The 22041-nt window shown below is 58.5% G+C and overlaps 1 protein-coding gene across 1 annotated transcript in view; it reads left to right on the top strand.

Annotated features, from left to right (window-relative positions):
• The window catches only part of CRACDL (CRACD like), a 103305-nt gene that overhangs the window by 60653 nt on the left and 20611 nt on the right, over window positions 1–22041 (top strand). Inside the window, 6 exon segments of the mRNA XM_077133839.1 lie at window positions 1522–1690; window positions 6100–6235; window positions 6616–6780; window positions 11481–11681; window positions 17001–17443; window positions 17445–18457. Coding sequence (XP_076989954.1) covers window positions 1522–1690; window positions 6100–6235; window positions 6616–6780; window positions 11481–11681; window positions 17001–17443; window positions 17445–18457 — 2127 coding nt within the window.

Here is a 22041-nt window from a genome sequence, read left to right as displayed (position 1 = left end):
GACGACCATGTGTCTGAATCAGAAGACTCGGTGTCACTTAGATGACGCTTCTTCCCAAATTGAGCCATAGATTCGATTTAATCCCACTCCCAATTCCAGAAGGATTTTTTTTTTTTTTTTGCAGATATTGACAAACTGTTTCTAAAATGTATGGGTGAAGCAAAGGAACTAGAATAGCTAAAACAGTTTTGAAAAAGAACAAAGTTGGAGGGTTCATACCACCTGGTTCAAGATTTACTGTAACGCTACAGCAGTCAAGACGGTGTGGTATTGGCAAAAAGACAGATGCATAAGAGGGCTGAATATAGTCCCAAAATACGCCATACACACATGGTCAATTGATTGTTGACCAAGTCCCAAAGGCAATTCAATGGAGAAAGAGTCGTCTTTTCAACAAATCATGCTAGACAATTGGATATCCTCGTGTAACAAAAGGACTTCAGCCCATGCTTCACAGAGCATACAAAATAACTTGAAATGTATCATAGACCTAAATGTAAGATTATAAAACTTTTCAGAGAAAACATAGGAGAAAATTCCTGTGATCTTAGATTAGACAAGAGTTCTTAGATATGATACCAAAAGCGCAATCCATAAAAGGAAGAAAATGGATTCGTTGGACTTCATCAAAATTTAAAACTTTTGTTCTGTGAAAGACACTACACTGTTAAGAGAATGAAAAGACAAGCCATAAATGGGGAGAAAAATCATATTTGATCAAAGGACTTGTGTCCAGAATAGATAGAGAATTCTCAATATTCAACAATAAGAAAACAAACAACCCAATTTAAAGATGGGCAGAAGATATTTAAGAGATATTTATTTGAGTAAGAAGATATACAGATGGCAAGTAAGCCCATGATATAAAAAAACAAAAACAAACAGTCCTGGAGAAAGTAGAAGGCAGGAAATAAGTAAGAGCAGAAAATTAAAACATGAGATCACAGGGTTGTCGAGATGAGGGAATTGGGGTGGGAATGAAGGGGGCCCGGGCGGGTGGCCGGGGCGTGGAGGTCGCGCCGTGACGGCCGCGTGGTGATCGCCGCCTGGAGTGTGACAGGCCAGCCAGGCCGCGTGCCCGGGCTTGGCGCTCCTGTGCAGGCTGACGCGGGCCCTTGAGAATCGTGCTGGATAAGCGTTTGGGTCATCGCATGCCTTGACCTCTTCATTTTGGGTTTGATTATGTATTTTTAGCGGTTAAAACCCGATTTCAAGTGAGAGGGAAGTTGCTTGTGTTTTTTAAAAATTTTGTTAATTTTTTTTTTAATCCTGTGTCACGGTCCCCTGCTTCCTCCTTTTTATTTAATTTGGGTGTCCAAGCTAGACAGAAACAAAGACTGGTTTTCAGGTGTGCAACGCTGGAGCCCTGGGCGCTTCTGCATGCGAAGGAGCTTTTTTGGGGGGAAAATCTCGCTTTCTCTCGGCATCTCGCCCAGCTCGGTGAGTGCCGGGATCCGCACGCTCCAGCGCTCTTGGTTCCTTATCTATTTTTGTTTGTTTGTTTGTTTGCCATCGTTCTAGGAAAGAAAAAATCCAAATTCAAAACGTTTAAGCGGTTCTTTGGGAAGAAGAAGCGGAAGGAGGCGCCGTCGCCGGCCGCGGGCAGCGCGTGGAGACCTGGCGCGGGCAGGCGCCCGGCGGGGACCGCGGAGCCCGGCGCGGGGGTCGGCGACTCCGAGGACGAGCTCGAGTAAGTTGCCCCGGGACCCCCGCGGCCCCCGACCCCTGCCTCCCTCCGGGCCCTGGGTGGGGAATCTGCCTTCCCACCTGTAGGGTTGCAGGCAGCGGGGCTCCTCTCGGGAGCCTGCTGTATAGACGGTGCTGCGCGCACCCGCGGTGTAGACGGTGCTGCGCGCGCCCGCGGTGTAGACCGTGCTGCGCGCACCCGCGGTGTAGACGGTGCTGCGCGCACCCGCGGTGTAGACCGTGCTGCGCGCACCCGCGGTGTAGACGGTGCTGCGCGCACCCGCGGTGTAGACCGTGCTGCGCGCGCCCGCGGTGTAGACCGTGCTGCGCGCACCCGCGGTGTAGACGGTGCTGCGCGCGCCCGCGGTGTAGACCGTGCTGTGCGCACAGGCAGGGACGGCCCCACCCCTGACACGAGGCCCACGCCCGGGTGGCAGGACCGCGTCCTGGGCTTCACCTGACTTAAAACTTTCCCGAGGACCTGGACACGCACCTAGAAAGAGATGCCCTGGCTAAAACGGAGCTGGAATAACCCAATGAGGAGGGTTCCCGTTAGAGACCAGAAGACTAACCGGGGGAAGGGGAAGAAAGACGGGGGGTGGGGGTGGGGGCAGACCCGTAAGTACGAAAGTTTAAGGAAGTCTTACTTTTGCAACTTGTATTTCATCAAAATGTAGGTACAATGCTACATAAGCCACAGGTATTTCAGCAATTATCTCGGTGACTAAAGAATCCCAGAAACAGCTGGCGCTGTGCCCGCGTGTGCATTTTCTTCTAAACAACACTGGCCTGTGAATTTGAGAATAAAAACTCTCGAGAAGGCATGCAGGCCCGGGGATTGGAGAACAGACCTGCCCAGATGGAGTCCCGGCCTGGGGGTCCCCGCACCACTGTCCTCCAGCCAACCCGCCCTGAGCCCGGATCCTCTTTGTAGAGGTGTAGAAATCACACTGGCCACTTGGTGGCGCCAAATGACTGCCGGGGAAAGATTGTCTTTCTTCCAGGGCTGTTTTTCCCTCTGGGTAACTGCAGAGCAGGAGAAGCCCCGGCTGGTGGGAACCCGAGAACCCCTGGGGAGCAGGGCCTTAATCCTCATAACGGTGCTTGTTATTGTCATCGCTTGCCAGTCCCTGGAAACTGGGGTGTCTGTCCAGCCTGCAGGCGTCCCCCGCCTCTCGACTGGGACACCCAGTGCTGGTGTTGGGGACACAGCCTGGGAACAGGTCAGGGACCCCCATCTCCCGGCGCAGCTGGGGGGTGGGGGGGTGAGGCCTGGCCACCTGCCCGCCTCCCCGGGCGTGGAGACAGTGTCCTCCTTTTCTTATGCCCCTGCATGTAGAGGGCCTGGCACTCAGGTGCCATCTGCAGGGCTGATGCCAGGAGGCGGCACTCGGGAGTGAAGTAGGTGAGCCTGGACGGGCAAGGCCTGTGTCTAGAGAGCAGCCCAAAGGGAGAGCCAGATTTCAAAGGTCTCAGCCCGGGCGGGGTCCGGCCTGGCCTGCCCTTGCCTGTCCTGCCTCCGTCTTCTCATCCGCCACCAGGCAAGGGGGCAAAAGGCCTCGGTTCAGCTGGCAAGCCGGGGGAACCCCGAGGGCTTAAAAGCTGACGGTCTTTGGCCAGGTCCAGCGGTTGTGCCTCCAGTGCCCCTCAGAGGCCCCTGCTTTCGTTTCCCGTCACTGATCTGATGGAGAAGCAAGGTCTGGTGCCCGTGGGATGCCCCACGATCTGGACTGGACTCTTGGGGTGACTGAGCTTACCCCCGTGGGCTCTGGATTTTTTATCACTTACAGGTGGATCCAGAGGTTTGATTAGAATTTAACTGGGGGGAGCAGGGACGCTTCAGAGATGGTGGCTCCTGTCACATCACATCATGAGGTATTAACCTCTAGTGGCCCTGGGACTGATCAGAGGATTGGGGGTCCACCCCACCACCCCAGCCGCCCCTGCTGGTTTCAGCTCCACCTGTGGCCGTGACGGGGGTCCCTCTCTCACTGCCAAGGCTGGCTTCGCTCGTGCTGTCCCCTTCGGCACTGGCCGGCCGCGTGCTTCTGTGAGGAATTTTGCTCAGCGACTCTGTCCGCCCTGAAATGTGGCATGTGGGGGGAGGCAGGCGGCGCTTGGCTTTTCTTTAACTGATCCGCCATGAACTGCAGCTTCCTTTAGTGGCCAGTGGCTTCTGCTTTTCTCTCTCGATGTCTTCCTTCCTTCCCTTTTTGCTCCCTTCCTCCCACCCTCCCTTTCCTCTCTCACCTTCTTTCTCTTGGACTGTCTTCCTGAGCGCATAGGCTTTTATGTATCTGATTTGCTTAAACCCATGACCATCTTTACTCGTGGTTTAGGCTCAAATCGTCCCACCCTAGGCTTTGCAAAGTCGTTTCAAATGAGCTCTTGGGTCTTTTCACCTGGCCTCATTCATCTTTGAAAGCTTCCTTGCTTCTTGCACAATGAACAATCCCAGGGTTTTTTTGGTACGTCTTCCGCCCCGGTCCTGGAAGCAGACATTTCTTCCAGGGACTCTGGTTCCATCTGAAGTGGCTTTTAGAGACTACAGTGTGGCTTCTGGGAATGAGTCACTGCGGTTTGGTTGTCATTGCCTCATAATGCTAGGAAATATGTTTTATTCTAAGAGAAAAGTAATCATGAATTCATACAGGTATTCCAATTCAAGTTTAATATGATAAAACTTTAACTTACTTTCTTTAATCGTATATTCTACTGGAAATCTTGGTCCCTAATGATATTACCCAAATTGCTTATTGTCTTCTTCCGACAATACACTTGTAATAATTTCAAAGTGACATTCTCGGTATTATTACTGCTGCCAAGACTACCTAGAGTGCCATTTGTGTATCTTTGTACTTTTCTGTTCATAGAATTTGTCCCATTCTGGATATAGAGTGAAAATACTGTGCTCTGAAGTCACTTGAAATAATTCCTTTTCTTTGTGGCTGTTCCAACAACCTGATAGATAATGAAATTCATTTGTTTCTATTTGTTTTCTAGTTTTAGAGGTTGTTCTCTTTGTCTTTTAATTGTATAAAATGTTTATGCGATTGCAAAGACAAGATTGTAAATGTAGGTAGGTTTGCACACTGTCCCCCCATCTCGTTCTTTCCCTCCCCATCAAAGGAACCGTTTTTATTCATTTGCAATTCAGCCTTCTAATTTACATTCTAAAAAAAAATAAGCAGGCGCAGGCATCTACTCAACTATGCTCATACCCCCCCACACACACAACGAGGTAACAAGGCTGCAGCGATGCCCCCATGCTGTTGTGTTGTTTGTTCGGTGTGTACTTGGCATAAGCTGGTGAGGCCCGTCAGGGCATGTAGCCCTTCCTCGCCCATTGGCCAGTGGCCGAGCCCTCCTGTGCACGGAGGGTCCGTGGTCCATTCCGCCTGCCTCCCACCCCAGGGTGGGCATCAGGGTTGCTTCCAGCCTCCTGCGTGTGTAGACGCGCTGCGGGGAGCGGACCTGGGCACGAGGCCTTCTGCGGTCTCGCAGTGCGTCTCCATGGCGGTGCCCTGTGGCTCATGGCCCGATGTGCCCAGCGGAGGGGTCGGGGCAGCGATCGGGTTCTCGGAGGGCCTGGCCATGGTCAGCCTCAGGCAGGAGGGACGCCCATGTGTGGCCTTTGTGCTGAGACGTTCTCCCGGCCAGAAGGGCCTGCCTTCCTGCCTGTGGCTTGAGTCCTTCTGGGAGCGTGAGGATACGCCTTCTGGGAGCCATGGACTTACTTCCTTGGGCAAGAAGGAAGCAGCAGCAACCAAGACAGGGCTCGGTGGGGACACACGTCCAGGTGACAGAGGCCGGCTTTCCTTCCTTATCGTCAGGGCTCGGTCATCTCCTTCCACCTATTGTTTGGGTAGCGCCGCTGCTGTGAAGCCTGAGCTGATCCCACTTTCTCATCTGCTGCGTTGGCCGTTCCCTGTGGGTTCAGGTCCAGACAGAGCCTTGAACTTGGTGCTGGGGACAGGGCCAGGCTGGGGACTGCGGAGGGGCCTGCCACCTCCACTCCCGATTCTGTGAACTCCTGGCTCCGCAGGTGCAAAACCCCCTTCCCCACACGGCTGTGGGTGTGGGTTTCGGGTCCCATCCCCGGCGGCCTGTGGCCCCTGCCACCCCTCCCTGCCGCTGTCCTTGACCTCCCCCCTCCCCAGACCTTGGCTTTTCCGTTGCTAAAGAGCCTTCACGCCACCTCTGCAGCTGCTGGGAAAACTCCTATCCCTACGGTGCTGCCCTTGCTGATGGGTGTCTGCCGGCTTGGGTGTGAGCCGGAGTTGGGGCCAGTGCAGCACAGGTGCAGCCAAGGGCTTGGGCCCCGAGGGGCCTGTGATGGCGCAGCCCCGTTTTGTCGTGCGGTTGGTGAGGAGGACAGATGGGCAGAGACTCACGGTTCCTCTTCTGTCCTAGGGAGTCGAGGGGCATGCTGGGCAGCCGGGCCCTGTCCCATGACAGCATCTTCTTCCCGGAGTCGGGGCAGGACCCTGCTCGGCCTGTGCGGGTGTTTTCCCAAGAGAATGTGTGCGACCGGATTAAAGCCCTGCAGGTAAAGCGCTTACTGGCAGCGTCATTTGGCATTTCTGTCAACTGAAAATTGAGAGTTTTCGATTGCTTCTTCTGCTTGGTTTGTTTGCTGTACTTTAGAGTATAACTGCAGCCACGTCACAGCCGCTCGCGGATGCGCATGTTGGCTGCGGCTGGGTGTTGCCTCACCCTGCGTGGTGCCCACTCACCCATCTGAGATGGCAGGGGGTGGGGGGGAAAGGGGAGGACAGATGAGGGGGAGATGGGGAGGGCAGATGCTTTCTTGGCTCAGTCCTCAGCCCCATTCATTCAAGGGCATTGAATGAATGAATTGGAGCAGGAGGATTTGCTAATAGATGTCACTGATGGAAATAAGAGCAAATGTTCTTTATCCCAATCTAGTTAAAAATTCAGTGTAATGTGAAAATGGGGCCGCCACCTCCTCCAGGAGGCCTTCCAGCCAAGCGGGGGGATGACGCCGGCATGAGCTCGGAGGACGATGGGCTGCCCCGGAGCCCCCCGGAGGTGTCCCTGCTGCATGACACGGGTCTCGGCACCACCATAAAGGCAAGTGCGGCCAGCTCCCATGCTGTGTCCTGTCCGCACCCGGCATGGAGGGTGGCTGAGGCGGGGTAGGGGTGGGGCACTGGCTGCCCCCAGAGCTTTGCGCAGAGCCCAGCTGGGCCGCAGGCCTTGCAAACTGGCCCCCAGGGCCCATGAGCCTGCTCTGGCCGTCACTTATTTTCATTCTCGGAGCCAAGATTGAGGTCTTCTCAGGTGAGGTGGCCTTGCTGACGTGTCCCGGTGATGCCTGTGGAGCTGGTAGAATCAGCCCCGGGCAGGTGGCCAGGGCAGCCAGGCCGTGCCCAAGGAGTGACGCTCAGGTTTCTGCCATCAGGACAGCATGGCTGCAGGGAGAAGGGTGTCGTAATGTGTTAGCCTTCATCAGGCTCCAGGACTGGCTGTCCTCGGGGTGCGGCAGGGAAGCTGGCGAGTGGGTGGGCGGTCTCTGCGGGGGGAGCTGATCTCGATGCCAACTCCCCACCCCCGTGGGTGCTGCAGAGGAGGGGGCCGGGGTGTCTCCCCGCTCCCATGCCTGAGCATCTCAGCTCACACACCCAGACGATGTACTCGTGCCTGAGTGATAAATTCTGCTCTGCTCCCCTCGCGGACAAGCCATGCCGTGGGTGGGTAAAAGTCGGGATTATCCTGTGTAGCTGCTGCTGGAAAAGCAGCGAAAGGCTGGAGCCCATTTGTTAACACACACACACATGCACACACGCACATGCACACTCTCATACACACACACCCGATCTTGGTGCGTCCTTGAGCCCGGCGCTTGCTGACCAGGCACGGGGTGACCACCCCGAAGTCTTGGGGCCCGTCTTGTGGATTCGGTGCTGCTCTGAGTTCTCTTTGGCGATGGCTTACACCTGGACTTTCGGAAGCCGTGTCCCTGGCTGTCCCAAAGGCGGGAGGAAGGTGTTTATTTACCTGAACTGTGTGTGGTTGTGGTTTCAGAAGGCACAGCAGAGGGAAGGGAGGGGTGCTGCTGGGTTCATGTAGGCCGCTGGGGTGCCCCGTGGGCTGGTGGGGGGACTGCCCTCCCCTGCTCCAGGCTGGGACCCTCTGCTGGCTCCAGGACCAGGGTCTGCACTTGGGGGCCTCCTGGGGAGGGACAGGGCCAGCAAAAAGCACAGTCTGCCCTGCCCCCTGGCCTGTGAGCCTCACCTGTACCCCTTACACCCCAATCTTTACAGCTCCTGGGGGGGCCCTGGCCGCCTGAGGCAGCACTTCCTGCCATGTGCCATGCAGGCAGCTTCAGCACCCCCAGTCTCAGGACCAGAAGTGTCCCCGGGGGTTCTGGCCCATGCCCCACGTCCTCTGGGTTCACTGAGCCGAGCAGGCATTTCCCACCCCGTCCATTGGGGGCGCACCTGGCTCCGAATCCGCAAACCCTGGGGTGCCATTGGCGGGGGCCCCTCCTTGCCCCTGCCCTCCCCCCAGAAGTGGTTCTGGGCTTTTCTCAAGCATTCGGCCAATCCGCATCACCCACCAGTCTCACAGAAGACAATATTTGGGTCTTAAGCCTTTAAAAAAAACATACGTGGGGGATCTTTGTCGCCACGTGACAATGGTCCCGTTTTGTTCCTGGGAAGGTCTTTGCTTGCCGTTGGCCAGTTGGTGGGGGGAGAACGATGCCCCCTTTAAAAACGTGCTCGTGTGACGTCACGTGTCAGGTGTTATGTGCCTTAAATCCCAGAGGGATGCGTTGGGGCTGACTTGGTTTTTCCTGCGGGGACACCTTACGCCTTCCTGCGTGACTGAGGGAGAAGCTCACCAGAGGTGACCAGGCGAAGTCTTCAGTAGCAAGGATCTGCTGCTCCTGCCAAAGATATATCAGTTTTGCAGGAAATACATGCAGTTATATTATAAAAATTCACTTCCGTGGGAAGTGACAACTGATGAGACTTTCTCTGTGACTAAGGTAACTTGGTCTAGATGGCCGTATTCTAAGTTTCCTGCCGGTGAGCAGGAGCTGCTGCTTAGGAAGCGATGGAACCAGTGGGCTCACTTTGCTGGGTGCTGGGGGAAGGGAATGAGGGGAGAGGACACAGGCTCCAGAGGCCGAGGGACAGAGCCTGACCCGCCACCAGAGAACCCACCACGCACAGGGGCCCCTGCCCAGACCCCTGCGCCCCCACAGGGTTTGGAGAGGATTAAGGGGGTTGGGGCAGCCGGTGCCTCTGCTGGCCTGGGAAGGGTGGTCAGCACAAGCCCGGGACCAGTGCACGTGTTTCCAGTTCCCTATCTGCCCGCTGTCTGCTGGCCACTGCAGGCACCACGCTGGGCCCCCTCCCAGGCACGGAGCCCCTCTTTTTTTGAGGACGAATGTAGCAAAGCAGGCATCTACCAGAGTCACCCCAGAAAAGGCCTCTGGATGCCAGGCTGTTTCTTCCGGGCCCTTTGAGCCATGTTCCCCCTTCCACAAAGGGCCAAGCCCTCAACTTTTAAACCTATAAACCTTCTGCTTCTGGAATCACCTGGAAGCACAGCTTTCAAGAAAATAAACATTTGGGGCATAGGAGCAGATCCCACACAGATGCTCTAGATGCAGTGGGCCCTAGAGCTCCTGGCCAATTCCCCTGAGGCCCCCCTGAGGCGCCCCCCGCCCCCGAGGACCCCTGATCGGAGACTGTGATTCTTCCCGTGGGGAAGCGGCCGGTCCTTCCGGAATGCTCTGAGAATGGTAGTAGAGCTGAGGAGCCAGAGTTCTGCCACAAGAGGGGTCCAGTTCCTAAAGGTCAACCGCAAGGACCGGGGCACAGGGCCTTTGCACGTGAGGCTGCGGCGCTGAGACCCGTGCTGAGGTCAGGGACTCACGCTCATTGGCAAGACTGGGCAGCTCAGGGCAGAGATGCCTGGCCTGGGCTGGCAGCAGCACTCTGTGCAGCAGTCTCGGCGCCTCCCGGTCCCCTCCCTGGGGCAGCAGGGCCAGCTCAGGAGGCCCAGCGGGGAGGAGCGGGGCCACCATTGCCCTGGCGCCTTCGGATTCTGGCTTGCAGAGGTGGCACAGGTGACATTCATCCTTGTTGGCAGCTCCCTGTGTGTGCTGAGACCCAAGGTTGCACATCCCTTGAGTCCCAAACAAGTATTTATCAGGTTCTTATACGCTGTTTCTGCAAACCGGGTGAGAACTGAGCATTCGTAGTGCTGGTGAAATGGCACATCCTGTTTGTGCCCCTGGGGTTGGGTCATCTGGGAAGGCCACCGTGGTGCTGACCAAAACAATTCCCTGCATCATCAGCTGCACAACCGGAGCTGGGGGCCTGCCAGGAGCTGGGAGCTGGAACAGGGGCCCAGCAGGTGCCACCGCAGCCCTTCATCCCTCACATTGTTATTTTGGTGCTCGGCTCCTTCTGGTCGCAGGAATGAGCTCCCACTGGGAAGCAGGGCCCTTGTGGGGTCCCGGACAGCAGCTCCAGGGGCCGACCCAGGGCCTGCATCTGTCCCTGCAGCCGCGTCACCCTCCAGCCCCCACCAGGGCGGCAAAGGCTCCGGGTGGGGTCAAGGAGCAGCAAGACGTGCCCCAGGGGTCCCCGGTGAGGGGGGCCCTAGTGGAGGGGGGCAGTCCCCATGGAGGTCGGCCGGCTGTCTGGGTGGGTTCCTGTCTGTTACCTGCTCCCAGAAGAGACGTTCCCACTAGGCTGTCCTCAGGCGTTGCAAAATGAAATTGTGTTCTCTGGTTCTGATCCAAACTTGGCACGGCTTCTGATCGCCACAAGGGACAGAGCCAGTTTCTTTGCTGGTCTGAAGGCTGGGGGGTGGGGGGCGCTGTCACGGCACCCATCCCCTCTCCCCGCTCCATCTGGGCTGAATCAGCTCAGCGGTGCCCACCGCCCGGCCCCATCTGTGATGGGGCCACCCCAGCGCTCCCCCCAAGGGCCTGGCACGGGGTGCAGGCAGCTTAGGGTGCCGCAGCTCTGTCACATGGCCGTTGGAATCCCCCGGGACCCCTGCCCTTCGCTGACCATCACAGGACCCCTGCCCCGTCCCCCCGCTGACCGTCACGTCCCGCCTGCTGAGTGTAAACGGGTGAAATGCTTGTGACTTCCTAGACGGCGACAAAGCCAGGTTCCCCCAGGAGGATGCCGGCCGCTTGCAGACTTCTAGATGCCACAGCCCATGAGCTGGGCCTGGGTGCTGGGGGTGCTGGGGTGCTGAGGAACTGAGGTTCTGGGGTGCTGCGCATGCTGGGGGTGCTGGGGTGCTGGGGAGCTGGGGTGCTGCGGATGCTGGGGGTGCTGGGATGCTGGGAGTGCTGGGGTGCTGCAGGTGCTGGGGGTTCTGGGGGTGCTGGGGAGCTGGGAGTGCTGGGAACTGCTGGGGGTGCTGGGCTGTGGGGTCAGCAGACCCTGAGTCTTGAGCCTGAAATCACATCTCAGGCCACCCCCTTGGCTTCCGGAGACAGGACTTGGTGAGCGGGCCTGGGGAGCCACGCAGGGTGGGGCCGCGGGGATGGGTTCGTGTGTCTTGGAGACGTGCTGCAGGCGGGCGGAGTTGGTCCTGCCCTCAGGCTCCGCAACACCCACCTTTCCATGGGGTGTCACGACAGCCTCCTGGGTGAGAGTCAAATTGCACACATCCCCCCAAGCCCAGCCCGCAGCCTTCTGGGGAGATGGGGTGCCCCGAGAGCAGACACAGCTGGGCGGGCCTGCCCCTGCCCCGGGGACCTCAGCCCGTGTGTTCTCTCCTGTCCTGCGAAGGTCTCCCTGGTGTCTTCGTCCCAGCCGCCCTCTCCGGACCAGCCCCCCTCTGAACTGGCAGGTGACACCCTGGGGGCACCCCCCGCTGACTTCAGTCAGCCCCCAGGGCTCTCCTCCTGCCTGGACAGCTCCGCCGCCAAGCACAAGCTCCTGGTCAAGCCCCGCAACCAGCGCTCCAGCAAGTTGCGGCGGCTGTCCTCGGTGAGTGTCCCCGTCCCTGGTGAGTGTCCCCGTCCTCGGCGAGTGTCACCTGTCCTCGGCGAGTGTCCCCATCCTCGGCGAGTGTCACCCGTCCTCGGTGAGTGTCCCCGTCCTCGGCGAGTGTCCCCGTCCCTGGTGAGTGTCCCCTGTCCTCAGCAAGTGTCCCCGTCCCTGGTGAGTGTCCCCTGTCCTCAGTGAGTGTCACCCGTCCTCGGTGAGTGTCCCCATCCTCGGTGAGTGTCCCCATCCCCAGTGAGTGTCCCCATCCTCGGTGAGTGTCCCCATCCCCGGTGAGTGTCCCCCATCCTCAGTGAGTGTCCCCATCCTCGGTGAGTGTCCCCTATCCTCGGTGAGTGTCACCCATCCTCGGTGAGTGTCCCCATCCTCGGTGAGTGTCCCCCGTCCTCGGTGAGTGTCACCCATCCTCGGCGAGTGTCCCCGTCCTCGGCGAGTGTCCCCCATCCTCGGTGAGTGTCCCCATCCTCAGTGAGTGTCCCCATCCTCAGTGAGTGTCCCCATCCTCGGTGAGTGTCCCCGTCCTCGGTGAATGTCCCCATCCCCAGTGAGTGTCCCCATCCTCGGTGAGTGTCCCCTGTCCTCGGTGAGTGTCACCCTTCCTCAGTGAGTGTCCCCATCCTTGGTGAGTGTCCCCGCCTCAGTGAGTGTCCCCCACTTGGCGAGTGGCTCTGGGCCTGGAGGAACCGGGAGGTTGACCTCTTGCTGTGAGCCGGCTGTAGACCTGGGAGTTGACTTCCTTGTCCCTCACGTAGCACAGGCCAGCACCCCTCCTTGCTGCCTGCCCCTCCGCAGGGTCAGCCAGCTCTAGCCAGGTGCTGGGACACGATGGGGACCAAAGGACACTCAGACCCACCCTACAGTGGTTACCATCTGATGAAAAAGACAAACAGTCACAGACAGATGGGCTGACTGTGGGAAGAGCCGTAGGGAAAGTCAGGGTGTGGCTGGAGACATTAATGACAGACCTCGATTTAGGGCAACAGCTAGAGCTAACTGGGTCCAAGTGAAGGGACAGGCATTTTAGGCAGAAGGAACAGTCTACACAGAGGCTCTGAGACAACAGATGGCCCAGGAACTCTCAATTTTGTTTTTCTTGCTGTTAAAAGCCTGAGCTTTCCTATATAGCAACCACTAGCCACGTGTGATTATTTAAATTTGAATGAATTAAAATGTAAACTTAAGTCAATCAAAATGAAATACAATACAAAATGCAGCTCCTCAGTGGCACTAACATGTTTCAAATATTCAGTAGTCGCACGTGGCCCATAGCTTCCTGCTGGACAGCACCAAGTGTGTGTGGGGCTGCCGGGCTCTAAGGAAGGTTTTTTTTTCCCACTTTTTTTTATTGTGTAATATGACATATATATACAAAGCAAAGAAAGGAAAAGCAATAGTTTTCAAAGCTCTCTTCAGCAACTAGTTACAGAACAGATCCCAAAGTTTGTCATGGGCTACCATACACTCCTCTCAGACTTTTCCTTCTAGCTGCTCCAGAATATGGGAGGCTAGAAGGAATAAATATTTTTTAATCATCACAATCGACATGTTTTTTCCTTTTTGTGAAAAATAACATATATACAAAAAAGAGCAATAAATTTCAAAGCACAGCATTATGATTAGTTGCAGAACAGATTTCAGAGTTTGGTGTGGGTTACTATTCCACTATTTTAGGTTTTTACTTCTAGCTGCTTTAAAATACTGGAGACTAAAAGAAATATCAATTTAGTGATTCAGCAATCATTCTCATTTGTTAAACCCTACCTTCTCTGTATAAATTCACCATCACTTTTGATCTTTCTATCCCTCTCTTTATGGGTGTTTGGGCTTTGGCCATTCTAACTTTTTCATGTTGGAAGGGGCTGTCAGTAATATGAGGTAAGGAGATGGAGAGGCTGGGCCCTCTAGGTTTCAGGACTTATCTGGTCCAGGGGCCCATCTGAATGTTGTAGGTTTCTGGAAAGTTACCCAAGTGCATGGAACCCTTGTAGAATCTTATATATTGCCCTAGGTTTTCTTTAGGATTGGCTGGACTGGTTTTGATTGGGATTTGGCAAGTTATGATAAGTAGCAATGTCTATCTGAAGCTTGCATAAAAGTGACCTCCAGAGTAGCCTCTCGACTCTGGTTGAACTCTCCCAGCCACTGATACTTTATTAGTTACACTTCTTTTCCCCCTTTTGGTCAGGATGGCATTGTTGATCCCACGGTACCAGGGCCAGACTCATCCATGGGAGTTATCTCCCATGCTCCCAGGGAGACTTTCACCCCTGGATGTCATATCCCATGTAGAGGGGAGGGCAATGATTTCATTTGCAGAGTTGGGCTTAGGGAGAGTAAGGCTACATCTGAGCAACAAAAGAGGTCCTCCAGAAGTAACTCTCTAAGGAAGCTTTTGAGAGCTGAGATTCTTGGCAGTTCAGCTCCTGCAACGGACATTTTAAAAGGTGGTTGGAGGAGTGGGGTTGGCTCCAGCCTGAAGGACAGGCTGTTTGCATCGGCCTCCTGGCACGCTGATGGGACGAGCCCAGAGCTCCGGGTGCAACAGTGGGCTGGGGCACTCAGGCTTTTGGGGGCTCCCTGCAGACAGTGAGTTCTCCTTTGGGCATGTGGTGTGTGATTGCACACACGTGCCAGCGGTGTTGGAATCTGTGCTAGAGGCCAGAGTAAGGCTGTGTGACCCTCACGTGCGAGGTGGAGGCTCAAGTATTGGTGCACAGTGTGCCTCTGGGGCATTCACACCTGAGACTGGAGGTGTGGAGCTGGCCACGGTCAATGAGCTTGGGGCCCGAGTGGACCCATGATGCCAGGGCTGGAGCCAGCAGACCTCTGGTCCTTAAGTCTGCGATTTGGTGCCTTGGGGCTGGCTTCTACCCAGTCAGGCCCAGTGACACTCCAGGTGGGAATGCAGCAGCCCCCCCACTCCACTGCCCGGGCGGGACATAAACCCTTTTCTCACCTCCTGAGCTGGGCTCAGCTCTTGGGCTCCCTTCCATAGAGTAACAGAAAACCTGATGGGGTCAGTCCAGGTGGACGTGGTTGTTCCATCCTTTAAACCCGGGTATCCCCTGTCTTCCCTTCCTGGAAGGAGTCAGCGGGGGCTTAGGCTCTCAGAGGACCCCATGTCCCCCACAGCCAGCAGCACATGTCTACACGGGGGCCACCTCCAGGTGGTGGTGCTGTGCTAAAATGAGCAGCCGGCCTGGACTTGGTCACGAGCCCCTTTTCTCAGCCTGAGACCCTTCCTGGTCCCCCCATCCCAGAGTCACGGGTGGGAAAATCCCATCCCGTTGCCCTCCCTGCAGCTCCCCTCCTGGCCCTGGGGACACCCCTGGGCAGTGGGGGCCAGGCTTCCCCTCTCAGCCGACCCCCCACTTCTCTAGGCTTTATTTCTCCACCAGCCCCCACCTCCACCCCACCACCCCAGAGACTCGGGGCTGCTTGAGCCCCACCCTCATCACCTGCCCTGCCTGCTGCTGGCCGAGGGCTCCTCTCCTGGAGCTGTGCTTGGACAATCGGCACTGGCCAGCTGTCATCAGAGGCCCAAGCATCCCTGCCCATTGTCTGGGCCCGGAATTTTTCTTCGGTCCTTAAAAAGACCATGTCAGGGTGCAAGGTAGTTCAGTGGTAGAATTCTCACCCACAGCGGGAGACCCAGGTTTGATGCCCAGCCCACGCACATCCCCCCAACCCCCAAGAAAAAAAATCAACAAATGGTGCTGCAATAACAGATAGTCACATGGAAAAAGAATGAAATGTGAACCCCCCCACCATACAGCATACAAATTAAAAAAAAACCCATGCCATCTCGCCCAGGAAGCATCCTGGCTCCCAAGCCAGGGGTCCGTGTCGCAAGTTTGAAAAACACGCTCCTGAAAGCCTTTGGCCGTATCTGCCTGAGCCCGCCCTCCCCGCAAAGCAGGGCTGGGAAAGAGAAATACGGGCAGAGGAGCTCTGGTTGTTATCTCGGAGGCCCCCGCCACCAGCCCCTGCTGCAGGACGGGGCCGGGTCGGGGCTCCCCGCCCGCTCGCGGGTCCTTCCTCGTAGCTGCCCTGCCTCAAGCGCCGTGGGCCGCGGGCCTCGGTGGCGCGGCTGGTGGCTTTGAGACGAGGCTCCCCCAGCAGAGAGTTTTCAGCATCAGCCGTTTCCTGTTGGAGCACAAGGCCAGCTGCGAGGCTAGGCAGGTACCGGCAGTTTCTGCGCGTTCTTCTGCAAACTCCTTTTTGCAGCTTCCTCTTTTTAATGACAAAAGAGGGGGTTGCGTGTTGGGGTTGCGTGTTGAGGCGTCTTTGCCAACCAGCAGCCCGCCGTGTTCCGTTAGCCGCAGATGCCAATTGGAAAATGTCAAAACGACAGCGAACCCCAACCACACCCTTGTGCAAACCCCGGGTGGGTGCCCCGTTTCCTGCCTTAGGAATGAGTGAGGTGAGGGCTGCCCCCAGGCCGGGCCCCTGAGGCCGGGCTCGCCAGAGGCTCAGGGTCAGCGCCGACCCGCAGCCCGCCTTTTGGCCGTTTACACACGTGGCTTTGTCAGGGATTCCTGGTGGTCTTGGCCACCTTTCCTTCCTGCGAGCCCAGTAACCGGCCCTGGGACCTTGTGCGCATGTGAGCGAGGAAGTGGGATGAGAATCTGAATTCTACAGACCTTCTGGAAGAAAAATGCCACCAGGCAGTAGGTGGCTTCCGACCGTGAGGGTCCCAGAAGCCAGGGCAGGGAGATGCAGGACTGGGAGCAGGCCGGGCGGCCCTGGGGGGAGGCTGGGGGACGGCTGCAAGGCTGTGGGGGGAGGGCTGGAGAGGGCAGGGGGGAGGACTGGGGGAGAGGAGCCGATTCCCTGAGGCCCAGGGACTGCCAGCTCAGCTGGACTCCAGTTCAGAGGAGGAGGAGGAGGAGGAGGATCCCAGGTGGCAGAGGGCCCACAGCTCACTTGCTGCTGACCGGGTTTCGCTGCCGTGTGACACGATCTAGAACTTCTCTGAGGACGACAGGCCTGGCTTCGTTACAAAGGAGGCGATGCCGGAGAGCTGGGAGATGGGGTGGGCACCGTAGAGGTGAGAAACTGAGGCACAGGGGCTCACTGGCCGAGCCGAGCTCCCATTTCCCCGAGGGTGAAGAAGGGCCTGCCCGCCCCCTCCTCGCCGGGGGACCCCAGGATAAGCCAAGTAAAGTGTCGCACACAGAGCTGGGGTGGGGGACGCCCTGCCCCTCGGGTGCTCGGTGGAAAACTGCCTGTGTGAGTCGCACACGTGGGGACACGCGGGTCCCTGCAGGGCGGCTCACAGAGCGCCTTATGTCCCCGCAGCGCGCCCAGTCGGAGTCCCTGAGTGACCTGACGTGCCCCCCCGAGGAGGAGGAGGAGGAGGAGCGAGGCGGCGAGCAGCCCGACGGGGGCCCCGAGCCGGGGGGCCCAGTGGCAGGGCCAGGGCCCGGGGACACCCATGCGAGGCGGGCACGCCTGCGACACTGCCCTGCGCTCAGTGCCAGCACCGAGGAAGAGGTCCTGGCCGGAGGAGAGCCCTGTAGCCGCCCTGCCACCCCGGAGGACACCGAGCCCATGAGCGACCCGGCCCCCCGGCTGGAGACCCCACCCCGGCCAGAAGACCCCCCGCAGCCTGGAGCGGACCCCCGAGACCAGGGGCAGGACACGGCCGAGGGAGTGGGCTGTGCCCCCGGCGACACTGAGCAGCAGCTCTCCGCCTGCACCCCCGAGGGGGCCGCGGCCCCCCCAGAGACCGTCCCCACCGCCCCCCCCCGCCCCTGGCCCCGGCGGGCCGGACAGAGGTGCCCAGAAGGAAGCGGCACTGAGCCTGGACACGCCCAGTCCGGAGGGGGCACCAGAAGCGTCTCCCACGCCCCCTGCCCCAGGTCCCCAGCCCCCCAAGAGCTGCTTGAAGCCCAAGGCCCCGTCGGCGAGCCTCAGCCTGTCCCCTGCACCCCTCACCTCCGAATCGCCGCAGGGGGCGGCCACCCCCTGTCCCCTGGACCCAGATGTCTCCCCCCCTGAGGTCCCCCCGGCTGAGCAGGCACAGTCTCCCCGGGGGGGGCCCGAGAGGCAAACAGAGAGAGGGGGCCGGGAGCCACGGGGTATGAAGAAGTTCTCCGTGTCCTCGGGCCGCCTGCGGCCACTGTCGGGCAGCAGCCACCTCCCGGAGGGTGCTGTCCCCGCCGCCACCCGGCCACCCCTGCTGAAAAGCGGCCCGGCCTGGAGCAGCGAGGCAGCCCCCCAGGACCTCCAGGGGCTGCCCGAGCCCCAGAGCAGCTTGAAGGGGGACCCCGGGGAGCGCGACACGGCCAGCACCCCAGCCACAAGCGGCCGCGGCCCCGCCACTCCGGAGCCCCCCACGCAGGACGAGAGAAACCCCTTTCCTGTCAAGCTCCGCTCCACCTCCCTCTCGTTCAGATACAGAGCCGGCTCATCTCCGGAGCAGAAAGGAATGAAAAGGTACAGCGCCGAGGTCAGGTTAGAGAAGGGAGGACTCGCTCTGCTCTCCAAAGATGACAAATGTCCAGCCGGGGCTGTCCCCGGCGCCCGAGGGGCCAGGTCCCCCAGCGGCCAAGGGAGAGTGAAGGCACGGCTGTCGGAGCTGCCCGGCTCCAAGCCACCCCTGCCCAGGAAGCCGCTTCTGCAGACCTTCACCCTCCCGCAGCCCCCCACGGCCCCCCACGCAGGGCCCGGCCAGCTGGACAGCGCTGTCGTGCCCGCCGACTCCCGAAAGGAGAATAGGGTGGCGGAGAAGAAGCTGGCACCCAGGGCGGCGGGTAAGTGGAGGGGCCCAGGGAGGGGCAGGCCCTGGGGAAATCCAGGCCAGGTGCACTTTCACACCGTGCAGAGATACTTCTGGCCAAACCCTTCTTTTCCAGGGAATTGGGGTGAAAATGTCAAGATTCCTGTATGTGCCACTGCTGTCAGGTTCGGGGAGGAGTTAGGTTCATGTGTCAGGATGTTGAGTAGGGACAGAGACGCAGGTGTGTTGACAGAAGGTAACAAGGAAAACGCAAAGGCCCGTTTTCCAGCATCTTCCCTGGGAGGAGACAGGAGTGGGTCTCCTTCCTCAGAGCCTCTGCCCCGAGCGCCAGGCCGCGTGCGCTCTGTGGGGCAGATTCTCCCCGAGCCTGAGCTGCTCCTGCCTGACAGTGAAGCAGCTTTGGAAATGGGCCGCGAGTCCCCGGCCTTCCCCCCCGAGCCCCGTGACCAGGCTCTCGTGGGAAGTGGGAAGCATTTGGGAAGTGGGAAGCCCTGGGGCAGTGGCCGCCCCTGCCCGGCGGGAGCCTGGATGGAGGGTCTGGGTGTCTCCGGAGGCGCTGCCTTTTCAGATGCACGGAGACCAGCTAGCCGGGGGCCCCTGTGTTTCATTGACATTTGTCACTTTTTATTTATTGTGTTTCACGTGAAATCAAAACTCTGGTGGAAATGGGTGTTTGCAGTGGATCTAAAGAATCTTTTGTGGCTGGTTTCTTCTAAAGAGAAATTGGTTTCCTGGAGAATGAGTCGTGTGTGTGTGTGTGTGTGTGTGTGTGTGTGTGTGTGTGTGTGTGTGCATTTGTGTGCGTGCGTGTGGCCGGAACGGCTCGAGGAGAGCTTGCCCCTGGCTGGTGCCTGCTCTGCAGCTCCCCTCCGAGGTCCAAGCACCTTGGGTGGGTGGGGCTGCTCCGGGTACCTGCACCCTGTACTGCCTTGGCCCGCAGCTGAGACCATCTCCCACGGGCCCATGGAACGAGCGGGACTCCAGCCGGGCTCACGGCTCGCAGCAGACGCAGCAAAGGGGCGTTGGGCCGCGCTGGACATGCTTTCCGTGTGAAGTGGCCCGGCCAACCCCGGAGTCCCCGTGCCCCGGGAGATACCTGGAACGGGCTGTCGTTAAGGAGTTTGTCCTCTGATTTCCAGGTCCAGGGCAGTGTGCCGTTATTAACGGCCTTGCTTCACTAGTGGAAGCGAAGCCACGTGTCTGTCTGTCCTTGACGCTTTCCGGGCCCCGGAGCTACAGAGCCAGCTGCACTCCACTGCCAAAGCGTCTCTGTCCCTTTGGGGCATGGCGAGCCCTTTTCACTTTAGTGCAAAATGTTGGGGGGCACTGTCCGAGTTCCATCGGGATCCCACCCCCAGGATGGGGGTATTTGAGGCTGGGGGCCAGGACAGGCTGTGGGGGCTGCTGGGGGTGGTGCTGAGACACTGCGTGCAGCCAGAGCAGAACCTTGGGGTTTGTGATTCCGGACCACTTCAGGGACACAGCCCCTACCTCTGCCCCAGAGGCTGGATCTGTTTTGGCTGCAAATGCGCTTTTTTACTTTTATTACTGTCCCCTCCAGATCTCCCAAATTATAGCTGCTGGCGGCATTTGGTCCCCAGAAAATGTACAGACGCTATAGAGTTTTAACAGGGATATTAGTTCTCGAGGAAGGCCTGACTGCTGCGGTTTCTAATCTCGTGGTGGCGGGTTCCTGTCTGGGGGCTCTGGGGGTGGGGGGAGCTGCAGCCCCCAGGCCGCACCCCAGGAAGGTGGGTGAGCCACGAGTCCCAGGTGGGACTCTGCACAGGGGACGGGATGATTTCCTGGGCCCCTGCTGCCCTCGCCCACCCCCCTGAAGGCATCAGGCCAAGGACGCCACTGCCGTGACCATAAATAGATGAGCACCCTGCCAAGCCGAGGGGGCTCAGGGGGCCGCCGGGCAGGCTACCGGCCAGCACTGGGTCCCCAGGACGAGCGACAGCTGTCCACCAAACAGGCTGCAAGTCGTGGGTCACAGCGGGCAGCCTGGGGGTCCCTGCCCTTGTGGCTGGATCCGCCCCGGAACCTAAGTCCCATTCGAATGCAGGATTCGAATGACAGGAGTTAGAGATTCCTCTGTGGAAAAAGTGTAAAGTACAGAAAGTCTGCAGGCAACACTGACCACGTAGAAGTCCACTCTCCAGCGGGGAGCCTGCAGGCGTTTTCCTTCCGTCGTTTCTCTCCCCATCGGTGGCACACGTGCGATTTGTCTCTTCTGTGGTGGTGGGCCCGGGTTGGGTGGACGAGCCGGGGCCTGGTCTGCTGGGCGATGCGGTGACACCCGGATCTCTGACCCCGTCCGTGGGCTCGGCCACTCGTTCACACTCTCATCCTCCCAACAGACACCTGGTGGCCAAGAGATGGAGGGCACGAGGGCACGGCCCCCAGGAGCGGGTGGCAGCTGGGGGTGAACGGGGTGCAGACAGGGGCCCGTCTAGTCTTTGCATGCCGGAGACATTTCCTGGAAGAACTGGTCTCAAAGAGACGGCCACCCACCCTCCTCTAATGACACGGTGTTTAAGACGCGCGCAAGTTCGTTTGAGTAGAATACAAGTTTGTTGTTGGTGTTATCAGCCTAGAAATATATTCCTATCTCTTTGACTTGTTCAAGAAAACCACGTCTCCTCGCATTTGCACTTCTTGTTGGCCCTTTATGGTCCCTTCCTGAGAAGGGCGGCCCGTCTCCTGGGGTGTCCCGTGTGTCTCAGACCAAGTGTCCGTGTGTCTCTGTTGGCCTCCTGCTGCAGCGGGTCTTCCTGCTGAGTCCCCACCTGGTTCCTGAGTTCGCTGTTACCTGGAGCCCCTCGACCACGACAGCCACCCGGCTGCCCGGTGGACAGCCCGCCTTGACCACCCAGGGTTCACGGTCACGTTTATCCCCACGTGGGCCTCTGTCCTTCTCGGAACTCCCATCTGCCCAGCTGCGCAGCCAGAAACTTCAGCATCGTCACACCTGTTTATAGGAGGAGGTGAAAGGCCTAAAAACGATGGTGGAAATCACCTTGTCATGTCACTGCTAAAATTACGGGGGGCGGGGCCACAGTCTGACCGAGGTGGAGCCCACACCCCCCCGCCTCCCCGCTGACGGCCATGAGGAAGCCGGCCAACATAAACAGGGTGCAGTCAGAGGACCCCAAAACCTGGACGGAAGCTGGGGCCCTGGAGGGTGCAATCAGGACCCCAGAGGTGACCCAGCAGCCAGCGCTGGGGTGAAGGGGCCTCCTGGCCATGCCCCCCAGGAGCCCTTGGAACTCTCCTCGCCCCCCTCTGATAGACGTCAGCCACCAAGCATCACCCCCCGCCCCCCAGCGCCAGCCCCGACAGGACAGGCCTTGCCCGGCTCCCTACTCGGGCAGATCCGGGCCTCACAGCAGTAGCCCCCACGGTGGGGCAGCCCCTGCGAGACGGGACTCTTCCATCCTCTCATCCCTACCCAGGTAAACACCAGCAACGAAATGGAACGTCCTGCCCTCCAGCCTTACTCAGATCTAAATGTTGGAAGTATCAGAAAAAGACTTCAAAGCAGCCGATTTACCCACAGTCCAAAAAGTGAAAGGGAACAATCTTGAAATGAAT

This window comes from Tamandua tetradactyla, chromosome 17, assembly GCF_023851605.1.
Source record: "Tamandua tetradactyla isolate mTamTet1 chromosome 17, mTamTet1.pri, whole genome shotgun sequence".
NCBI lineage: Eukaryota > Metazoa > Chordata > Mammalia > Pilosa > Myrmecophagidae > Tamandua > Tamandua tetradactyla.
This window is presented reverse-complemented; position numbering and strand designations above follow the sequence as displayed.